This window comes from Corvus hawaiiensis, chromosome 2, assembly GCF_020740725.1.
Source record: "Corvus hawaiiensis isolate bCorHaw1 chromosome 2, bCorHaw1.pri.cur, whole genome shotgun sequence".
NCBI lineage: Eukaryota > Metazoa > Chordata > Aves > Passeriformes > Corvidae > Corvus > Corvus hawaiiensis.
In genome coordinates this window covers 62,043,376-62,055,161 of record NC_063214.1, presented here as the reverse complement: position 1 = coordinate 62,055,161, position 11,786 = coordinate 62,043,376, and the positions used below count along the sequence as shown (strand labels likewise).

Genomic DNA, 11,786 nt, shown 5'->3' with positions numbered 1-11,786 from the left:
GGGCAGCCCATTCCAATATCTAATCACCCTCTCTGTGAAGAAATTCTTCCTAATGTCCAACCTAAACCTCCCCTGGTGCAGCTTATGATACCACTAGCAATAGGGGTTAGAATACTAATTAATGAAGAAGTTACATAATGGTAACCAATGAAGGCTGATGCCTTTGTTAAAATTTATAACCAGTGTGAAGTTTTGGTAATCAGAGAACCTGCCTTTTGTGGGTTACCACCTAGCTCCCTACTTTGTCCAAATCAGAATAAAAAAATAGAAATACCTCTCCTCAGTGTGGGAGCTGGTGCTGTGCACCAGGTACCCAGGCAATGTTCAGGACAACAGGGTGGTGGACAGGGCTTCCAACAGGCAGCCTGAGGCCTTCATCCAGTGAAATGCCTCAGAAATAAAAAAGTGCCTTTTTTTCCTCCGTCGCTTCACACGTGTGTGGAAAAAAACTGCAGCCTCAATTTTTGTTTTCTGACTCAGAAGTGACTGGGATTTGAGCTGGCGTGTTTTGTTTGGCTGCTGCCACAGGCACAAAGGCAGCTGTGACAGGGGAGGGGTTGCTCAAACTCCAAATGTGAGCCTTCATTTTATGATTTACTCCAGCTTCTCCCTTCCTTTGCCATACCAAAGAGAGTTTGAAGTACAGATCCACCCGGCTGGCACACTGGAGCCCAAGGGATACAAGGAGGGAGTGATTTCTATTTACTGTCTGTTACACAACAGTCTGCTGCTGGAGACACGTTACTGCTGCTGGAGATTTTCTCCACTTCTCCAACTGACATAAACTAAACTGCCAAATCATTTTCCATGTGCAATAGCTGTATCTATGGCATGAAGTTTTGTTGGTGAAGCTGTAACCTTATGACACGTTTTTTAATTTTTTTTTCCACATTGCCAGTAAACACCAAAGCAACTTCCCCATATCTAAAAACACTGATGTCAGTCAAGCATTATCACTTCAGGTTTCCTACAATTATGAAATATTTGTAGAATAGGAAAACACCCCTATTTTATAGTTTGATTAAGAAAACTAACCTCCCTCTTCTGTGCTTCTGTCAATCTAACATAGCCCTCCAGATGAGGACTTTTATCAGATATGCTTCCACAATGCTTATCCACATTCCTAGCAATATTGCCAGCACTCCCCAGCTGCAGGGAATGCTGCCAGATAAACAAACACCAGTGTGGGTATGACCAGCCTTCCTGGAGATGGCGTGAGGCATGCTGGGTTTGCAGGTGGAAGCCTGACTGCATGGGAATCAGAGGGAAGAAACTATGAACTAACATGGCACCTGTGACAGAGAACTGCTTGTTCAATAGTTTGTAGAGTTTCTTTTGTCAAGCAGCAAGACCAGACTATCTCTGCCACAGTTCTGCTCCTATTAGTTTTTCTAGTACTCATGTGCTTAAAGTTACGTTTAACCTTATCAACCCATCGATAAAACTCCAACATTAATGCAACCATAGAAAGTCATAGTCCCTTTAATTTTATACCAATAGAATCATACTACCAGGCATCATATTTATTAATTCACCCCCTGTTGAAACATTGCAACATGCAAGTTTTTGAAGCCCTAATAGTTTGGGCTGTCAGTTGTATCATACAATCTACAACGACGTTTGTGAAATACACTCAAAATTTTGTGCTGTTTGTCTGTAACATGCTGGGAAATGATGGAAAAGGAGTAGTTTAAGTCCAGTTCCTGGATTTAGCTCAACCTTTGGTTCAGCTACAAAAACATACAGTACTGCTGTTTCAGAGGATACCCACAGCACACTGACTGCGTTCAAGTCTGTTCAGAAGCGATTTGTGAATTGCTCATGTCCCACCACAGACCCACACTCACTAATCACAGTCCTGTTTCTCACTATGTTTGCTATTTATGATGACTGTCAAAACATTATAATATAAAAACATTTCAGAGTAAATACAGAAAAACGTTTTTCCATTTGATTTATTTTCATAATAAACCAATTAAAAATACAAAAGAAGGACCCAAGGTTCAATGGGCTCCATCATTTAAAAATTTGTCTTTAAATACAAAGTCACTCTGTAATATGAATACATATAACATTAGACCTCTAAACAGAACAATCTTATTGATCTTATCTGTATCTATCAAAAATTTGTATGGAAAAAAATTAGCTGAAAAAACTTCCCTGCAACATTGAATATACAGTATTTACAATCAAAACCAAGAACATCTTAGCAGAATTAATCTCCAAAAACCTGCATAAATTGTATATATTTAATTTCCCTCCCCCTTACAAAATAATCTGAAGTAGAAAGCAAGATTGTTAAGCTTCATAGCTGCAAAATGGCATGAAACATTTGCACCTGTAGTGATGCTGTTAGCTTCTGTAATTAAATATATCTGATGTTTTCATATAAAATAGAGACATGGCATTGTCCATTACTGGAATATATGTTTTGAGTACTCTCAATAGGAGTGTATATTCAATTTTGCACACACAAGAGTTTGTGCTGCAAAAAATGCAAGAGGATACCTGGTTATCAAAGTCTAAAACTGATGTCATTCACTGATATGAAACAGACACTCGATCATAAAAATTCAAACACATGGAATGAAACTGTCTTACTAAAACTAACTGCTGCTTCGAAGGTGATACACATACAGATTAAACAGAAAAGGTTACAATAATATTACTGTAATGTAAATCGGCAACAGACTGACAACAAAGTAAGAAAGAAGTTTGAAACTTTGGCCAGCAACCTCAGGAGAAAGTCTTCATAGCATAAAAAGCATATTCCTTCATGCCTGTACTTTGAAAAACGAGTAATATATAATTTTATTTATATGATAACATTTTGCAATTAACAGAAAATCAAAATCCATCCTAAAGCATGAATTCTAAGAATTAACTGCAGAAATTAAGTAGCTTTGCAACATCATGCTTCAGAATCAAATCATATATACATAACTGAAAAGGTCCCATCACATTTATGAAAATAATCATCCACAGGGTCTTTTTTAAAAATTATTTCATTATCAATACAAATTGGGTTCCAATGGCTCATTTTCTTGCTTCACTTCCACGTTAGATGGGAAATTACTCGAACTGGACACTACCATCACGAATGGTTGCTGCTGGAATCTCTGCTCTGACTGCTCAGTATCTTCTGCTTTGTCACTCTCTTCCTTTTCCTCTTCTTGTGGGCCAACTTGCTTCGTGTCTGGTGCTTTAATGACTGAAGTGATCACCGTGCCCGACGGGTGAGACACCACCTGTGAGCTGCTGGGCGAGAACGTCACCACGGGGGTAGTGGCACTGAAGGATGGAGACGAAGCTATGTTGACTGTTCCATTGCAAATTGTCTGCACGCTGCTGGTGAGCACTTGCTGAACTTGTGCTGGGCTCAGCACAATTGAGGAAGGAGGCGAGACTGGCTTCTGAGACTGTAGCATGACGTTTTCTTTAAGAACTGTCATGGGTTGGGAAGTAGGAATGGCTTGTAAAATGAATTTCTGTGCTGCTGAGGCTGGATCTGTGCTGGCTATCACTGTAGTAAGAGGCACTGTCTGGAGTGTTACAGTATGCAGCTGCTGATTTCCAGGAGAAACAACCACTGGAACCTGGGTTGGAGTCTGTAAAGTCCTGCTAAGATTAGAGAAGATTATAGGGTCAGAACACTTTTATGCTGAATTTTGAAAAAATCATTATAGATTTACTATAGAAAAAACATTTGGCATCATAAACAATTAATTTCTCAACATTTCCAAAAGAGGTAGCAGAATCTCTCCTAATAAAACAAGAACTGGATCTGACCCCTGAATTCAGCAAGCTGGGTCCCAAAGTAAAGGTACCCCACCTGAGCAATACTGCCACCACCAAGCTGAACAGCCTGCCTTTGAGACATTCAGTTCATCAGGAAACCTAGGAATCACATCCAAGACCTCCATCTCAAGCATATACCAACATCACAAGCATGACCCACTAGACATCTGCCATCAGTTTCAAAAATTACCCCAAGTAATTAATAAATCATGAGCCTAAATTATTCATAAGTCACGCCTCAACTGTCCTGACATCCATATATACATTTAACTCCACATCGTAGCAGCATCTGGGCACGACCTTCCCACACTCCCAGGACACAGAATTCTCTGTCTGCCAGGCTCACACACATCTTCTGGTAAAGCAACTGATCAGAACCTGCTGCCAAAACATCATTTTAAGTTAGGAGTGACACCATCAGTTGCAGGCTCACAGACTTGGGCACCACATTACTGTCAATAGATGTAGAGCTTGTGGGGACAACATTAGAGGATTAAGAGCTGTACTGCTGGAGTACAGAGCTACTGCAGTGCACAGGGGTGACTTAAACGTTGAAACACGCTCCAGTCACGCGAATTAAAACAAAACAAGACAAAACCCCCAGAAAACATAAATGGTCACCGGGGGAGTACATGAGTGAGGGTGTTAGGGCGACAGGGAGATTGCTGCTTTTTCCCAAAAGCGGCTCGGGCAGGAGACCGCTTTGGGTGCGGCAGTATAGCACGCTAGCTAGTTTCTCCTTTCATCCCCGCGCAGATGTTCAAGCGCTGATGACACACACACGCACACTCAGGCCAGACAGCTCAATATTACCAGAGACAAGAAGCAAAGGAGGGCCCTCCGCATGGCGAGTTCCACAGTCGAGGTTTGCTTCATCCTCCGCAGAGGGCCCCAGACGCGAAAGACAAACAGCCCCTCAGGATCAGCTTTACAGAACCAGCGATCTGAGGGCACACGGGCGGTACAAAGGCGGGACCAGGGAACGGAACCAATGAGCAGAGGGAAGGGGCGGAGCGGGGCACCAGGTCAAGGAAGCAGCCGCACAGGCTGCTGGGAGAGGTAGTTCTCTTTTACCCAGGGTCTGGGGCTAACGTTACAATTCAGCAAGGAATTGTGGGAGAGACTTTTCCTTTACAGAGATAAGAAAGGTATTCTCAGATACCTGCGTTTTTCCACCAGCAGGCCTTTGCTACTTCGGGGTTCTCCAGCTCATCAGCTATCTCAGCTGCTGGCTTAGTGACCCCTACATGGAGGGAGAGAGGAAGGGAAGGGTAACTGCTTTGACACCCTGCCACAGCTGTTCCAGGCCACCATGCCATGCTGTCTCTGGCAATCTTTCCTTCCTTCTGTTTGTCATGCAGAGTTCTCTCCCATCTTCCTGCTTCTCTTCAGTGTTTAGTCCTGCCTACCCTCCTCCCCTTTTTTAGTCTTAAGCTCTCCATTGTGTTTTCTCAAAAATAAAAAAAAATTAACTATCTCCACCTCCTAGCTTATTTCTACCCCTACTGAAATCACTTAAGATGGAAAGCAACTTACTGTCAACATTTGTACTTTCATGTTCATGCACAATACTGCCTGCTGTTCTTTCTGAAGACTGAACTTCAGATATGCTGTAAGGGTTGCCTGCTATACATCTACCATGGAATTTCCTCCATTCTACAGTCCTTCTACCCATATAAGATCTATTTTTCACAGCTCTGTGAAATTCTACTTGTCAGCATTAAGCCACTGACCAGTCCAATCCAATTCAGCATATTCAAAACTTCAATTTAAAACCATACTCTGGCTACCACAGTTGCAACAAAAAGCTTACCACAGCAGGACTTGCGTGGTGCTGAAGCTGTGGGACAATGTGGATGCAGATGCTGCTGCTGGCCATAGTCCAACCACACAGGGAGCTGCATTCCCCCTTTCTTAGGGCAGCAGTAAAGTGAAGGAATGTATGTAGAGGATTTCTCATGTTCCACTCAGCTCAGTCCTCTGGGAAAGGCCTCTAGCTGAGCTCCAAAGACTGCTCCAGCAAGAGCAGCCCCAGTAACACCCTGCTGGTATCAGGCTCAAAGCACGTGGGTATTTCCCTGAGCATCCTCCAGCTGCCAGTCCCTGCTGCAGGCAATCTTTTCCCCAGCTCCCATATGGCTTGGTAATACAAGGAACAAAATTTCCATCTGTAGCTTTCTCTTCCTTCCAAGAAAGAAGGCTGCAGTACCTAGCAATGCTGCTATAGCAAAGCAAATCCAAATCCTTGCCAACGAGGCTCCCACACAGGTCTCCTCACAGGGGCCATCATAACCATGACACAAAATTTGATATGACTGACACCAGAGTCAATCTTGAGCTTCTTTTTCACACAACAGAAGAAATCCCAAAGAAGAAGCTCATGGAAATGGGACTGGTTGAAGGTGAAGCACCACCTAGAGCGATTGCTTCTTTATTTCAAACTTCTGGAGAACTTGATGCTGACACAGCAAATACCAACAACCAAGCCTAAAGTGCAAGGCTCAGAATGACAGTACTAAGGCTCATACCAAGTCTCCTAAGGGTTATCAGTGCTAACTACTTTTTTTCCTTCAGCAATTCCCCTGGGACCTTGATAGAAAAGTCACTAACGTCTGTGCCAGAAGTAGCAACAGGATGAGGGCCTCCACTAGGTTCTTCAAAAAATAAAAAAAGTAAACTACCTACAGTTAAACAAACTTGTAGTAAAATCAAAATGCCAGATAGCTACAGCTCAACCCAGGGAAGCCTACAGAGACCAGCAGTGCAAGTGGAACAGATATGAAGGAAAGGTAACTTGCCATTAGAAAAGCATCAAAAATATCAGAATAGATACCAAGCCAGTTCTTTAATCCATGAAGAAACTTGCCTGAGTTTGAAGGATTAAGAACAACTCAATAGCTCCAATTTTGAAAGCAGCAGCTGAAGCTGCTATCCTGTGCTAGTATGCCCTCCAACTATTACCTTGAAGCTATTTTCTTGTTCTGTAGTTGTTTTGTAAAAATAAAAGCTGCTAGCTACGAAGTGGCTTTGAAGGATAAATGTATGAACTGCATCTCATCAATGCAGAAGGTATCTGCAAAGCACCAGGAGCAACAGCTCTGAGAGACAAAACCAGACCATTTGTCTCAGCATACTGTAATTAGTATCTGCATATTAATCTTAAGCCATTTTATTTCCCTTGAAAGCCAGTCCTGTACCTGAGGTTTACTCCAGATGCTTTGTCTTCTCCATCAGCCAAGATACAGATATATGGTACACATATACAGAAACCTGTACATACACATATATGCATTCACACACTGTGAACTTGCCACAAGGGAAGCATGCAGCAGTTGCCTGTACAAGCACACCATAAATACTTATTTATGCTAATGGTGGCCAAGCAAGACATTTGCCTTAATTGTTAAACCTGTTTACTAACTAAAAATCTATTTGTTTAAAGTATTTGCCTTGAATATAATGGAAAAGAATATAGCTTGGTTAATAATTTTGTCTGTTTTACAAAAAAAAAGTACACAATATTAAGGTGATTTATTAACACTGGGCTACACTATTTTAGGTGCTTTTAAGTCTATATTTTGCTATGCTTCTGTTTTTCACAGGCATTTTGCTAACATCCTTTCTTCTCTAAAGTACAAATCTTTTGGGTGCTTATTTTAGAAGTTGCTGCTGAGGTTTCAACAAGAATAAGAACATTGAGCAACAGTGATGGAAAGGAAATGCTGCCATAAAACAATCTGATTAAAACTGAGAAAAGAATGACAAAAATTCTGAAGTCATTTTAGCTTGGCAGAAAATGATCATCTACTTCTTGGGCCATTTTTTACTGTTAATGGCCTAGAATTGTGCAATATCTTATTAGCTCATCAACAGGTAACTAGTGAGAGGCAAGAAAAGCAAGTTTATTTATGGTAATTTATGTGAAATTTATGATATGGAGAAGATACCAAAAATATTGAAGCTACAAGCCAAGGTAAACAAAATATTTCATAGCACAGTAATAAAATGAAACAAAGCAATATTAAGAAATACATAGAGAGAGTTAAGAGAAGACAGAGGTAAAGGACTGAACTCTCAAGATGTCCTTTTTACTGAACCACAAAGTCTAACAGTCTTCTTTCCAGAATTTTTCAAAACTGCACGGTCACCTGAACTAAAACTCAGGAACTTTGCTACTAACAGACCTGCAGAACCTCCACCTCTTTCAGCAGTGCCAAAGACATGGAAAGAGAGCTCCTATGAATATCTTCTTATTGTGCAGAAACAAAATTAATCTGACTAGATGACTCTGTAGTCCTTTCTGTCAATAAGCAGCTGCCTTCTTGCGTACCACAGAAATTACATCAGAAGTGGGCTTAAGAAAAAGTCTTCTTCAGCTGCAGGAAAATCAAAATGTTTGGTTACAACCAAAGTCTTTGCTGTGATAGAAGTTGTCCATATTGTAAATGTGTTCTGAGAAACACACCCTGTTGTAAGCTAAATGACAGTTTCTTGTAGAAGCCCACTGAGACCACATCAGCCTATTTATGACCAGCACCTCCCTCAGGAAGGACATTTTTCTCACCAACCTGAAACCTGGATTGCAGTCAAGCCTTAAGAGATTACAGAGATGAGCTCTTTGTAACAGTCCCGTTTCCCTTCCTTTGGGGAAGCCTATGGTAGCAGTGAGTCAGATCCAACAATACCTACTAGTCAGTGTGCTGGAGAGCTTTTAAAAATGCAGGCTTGCCTTGGGAGCACTGACAGAAGACTGCTGTCTAACTACAAACAGAAGCAAAGCACGTGCACTGATGGTGGCTAATCAAAGGAGGCTATTCAGAGGTGGTTTCTGATCATCTGCAAGTCCTCAGCTGGCATGATCCCCTTTTGCCTGTGTTCCCCATCAAGTCCCAGAGAGATCTAGAGAGCCCTTTACCAAGACTTACACAAGACTTACTGTGATGATTTTTATTCAGGATACCTATTGAAATGGCACAGGAGCGATGGGCTACAACATTAGCTGACATCATGCAGATGTGACTCTAGCTCTTATTCAAGAAAAAGGGACTGAAAGCAGATGGTCAGTGCAAAGTCTCAGTAGGACAGAGCCAAACTGGTTCCCTGTGTCTGTGGGGCTATGTGAGCTCGAGCAAAGCCAATACAGATAGGGTGTGAAGGATGATTACAGAAGATAATGGTGACATTCCCTGTGCAACTTACACAAGCCAATGTCTGTATAAGGCATGAGATGAAGACACTTCATTTGAAATAGCAGCTGTAATCACATTTTCAGAGCTGATAAACTCCTGCTAGACAAATCTATCTTTTTTTCAGCATCAGCATTGCTGGAGTCAGACCACCAAAGCATCACAGCCTGGAAATAGATTACGGAACAACAGCAGAAAGCATGTGTTTGCTTGGGGTACACATGACTTTCAAAGGCAATTGCCTCTGCTCATTGGGATGCATACACAGTGTTGGCGAATTCTTGGCTTCATCACTGTTCTTACGCAGAATGTTCATGCCCTGAAAAAACATGGCACATTCAGCTACTTCCTCCTCCTCTTGAATCAGGACCCTGCCACTGCAATCCATGCTTGTGTCACCTTCAGAAGTGATTTTCTACCTCGAAGGTTGCAAAAAGACCAAGATGAAAACTGTGGCTGATTCATCGCGTCGAGTTTCTCCCATTCAGAAGTGCACACAGAGAGCATATCCCATTGGTCCTCTGTGGTCTGTATTAGCTTTCCCCCAGCTACAGAACTGAGTTGGGATGCTGGTCTTCTAACATGCTCTGTCCAAGCTATCACAATGACAACTTGCAAGTACAGAAAAGAAACAGTAAGCTGAATTTTGACAGAAACAGATTAAAACCTGGAGAGTGCTAAACATTGCACAGGGTCTGTCAGCAGTCAACTAATTGCAAGTTTCTTGGTATAGACAGCTGCCAGCTAGAAGGTTCAGCCATGTCCCACACAGTCAATAACAGAGAAAGACATAGAACTTAAAATTACTCCCCATATGATATTCTCTGAACTGTAAATAGCATAAGAATCTCTTTTCAGTCCATCTTAAATCACTTAAACTACTACCCTAGATTAAAGGTAAATGAAAATGCATCTCTCTATCTGCAGTCCTAATCATTTAAGCGAGAAATTTACTTGTCCAAACACAGGCACCTTCCAGCCCTGTAGGATGCCCTAGACAAGGTAAATTGCTAGCCCTACAGGAGAGGTGCACTTTCTGCAGCAACAGAAAGGATGCCCTTTAATACTCAGAATGATCCAATGTACACAGAGCTGAATCCCAGGCCAGTGCCTCCTAATTCCAAGGCAAAACACAATTACTCCAATAATCCAGTATTCTGGTTAACCTGCGTCAGTTATTCTGGTTTAAACAGAATTAATTTTACAAGCGCTAAATTCAAAGGAACTTTTTTTTCCTCATAAAAGCTGGCTCATCAGAAAAAGTAAGCAATAAAATGCTCATCCAGAGAGGCATTTTTGGTTTTGTCTTATCACTGGAAACATGTGGCGCCAAATTCAGCTTCCAGTTACACGACTGGAGACTGCAGTAACTGTGCCTGCATACACCGAGCCAGAACAGTTAGACCTGCAGAACAGCAGAGCGTTTACAATTCCACATATTCCCACTGGGGATACTAGATGTTCTCCTCAGTCAGCAAAACCCAGTTTGCTTGACCTGACCCTGCTCCTGCCCTGTTTCCCAAGCTTCAGTTAGCACATCACAGCCTTTCTGTTTAAGCACTGTGGCTGAAGACACTTTTATCCTTTGTAAGTAACACTTCTCCTTGCCTCTGCTTCATACAGCAGCACCAAAACTTGTCCTAAAAGCACATCAAAAGCCATCCAAAAGCCAAGACCTTTCCACTTCAGAGTAAGATACAAGCTTTGTGCAGCTATAAATAAAGTCACTGCCTGTCTCGTGAAGAGCCAACCACAGATTTACACCGGCATGCCCATTCCTTTGAGAAATGCCAAGAGGCCTTGGGGGACTTGGGCCTTTGGCTGCAACACTCTCCCAGTGATGCTTTGGGAGTGGTCTGTACCAGGCAGTGCTGCCTAGTGCCAGTCAGGGATAGTGACACAAGCACTTCGCAATAGTCTTCAAATATGATTCTTTTACCAAGTCCCTTAGCAGGGAAGATGCACATTCAGACATTCTCTGAAGGCTTTGGTTAAGTGTTAAGAAACCAATCGTTTTGACCTCAAAGATGCTCAATATTTTCTCTATTAATAATTTTTTTCTTCTCACAACAGAACAGAAGCAAATTGCTGCAGAGGGAAAAACATTTATTTCCATGAAGAAGAAGAGGGGTGAACATTTACATGAATAAAACTTTAGAAGCTAAATTGCGTAAGACAAATTATATGGGTTCAAGATGTTCATGCTTCAGGGCAGAGTCCAACCATTAACCAGCACGCATCAGAAAACCTTTTGAGGATCATTACCAGACCCTGGTTGCTGTTTTCCCCAAATGATCTTGACTATTTACATGCCCCAACCACTGAACAGCAACTGGCAACCAAAGCTGCTATTTGTCCTCATGATTCCCACACTATAAAGTGACTCCAACCACAACCCCACAGACTGTGTGCATACATCAGAACGTTTGTCAGCTCTTAGTCTACAATGGCAGTCATACCTGCTATACATTTTCAAATCATGCAGACCGTTCATTTCAACCCTTACAGAAGCCCTACTACAGCAATTCAGAATGTGTATGCAAACACATTCATCTGCTAAAGAGTTACAGCTGTCTGAACAACCTTTTGTTTCAGCCTTATTATAAAACAATGCCTAAAACATACGCTCCAAAAAATGTTCAACATGTCATTCTACCTCAACCAACTATTTGAACCTTGCCCTTTGAAGCTGAGCAGAAATATGTATGTCATAAATTGTATTTTGAGAGCCTGGAATGGGCAGTGTCTATTGCACAGGACTCATCAGCACCTATTTTGCAGCTTGTCCCATTGTGGTTAAAA

At 41.8% G+C, this 11,786-nt stretch overlaps 1 protein-coding gene across 10 annotated transcripts in view; it reads right to left on the bottom strand.

Moving 5' to 3' along the window:
- Window positions 1-1,940: 1,940 nt before the first annotated feature.
- Window positions 1,941-11,786, bottom strand: part of ELF1 (E74 like ETS transcription factor 1) — an 89,381-nt gene continuing 79,535 nt past the window's right edge. For 9 of the 10 annotated variants that reach the window (XM_048295391.1, XM_048295393.1, XM_048295389.1 and 6 more), the window contains one exon: window positions 1,941-3,621. In XM_048295391.1, coding sequence (XP_048151348.1) covers window positions 3,012-3,621 — 610 coding nt within the window. In that variant the 3' untranslated portion in view covers window positions 1,941-3,011. The remainder of the gene's footprint in view (window positions 3,622-11,786) is intronic. The other variant, XM_048295396.1, reaches the window with a different exon arrangement.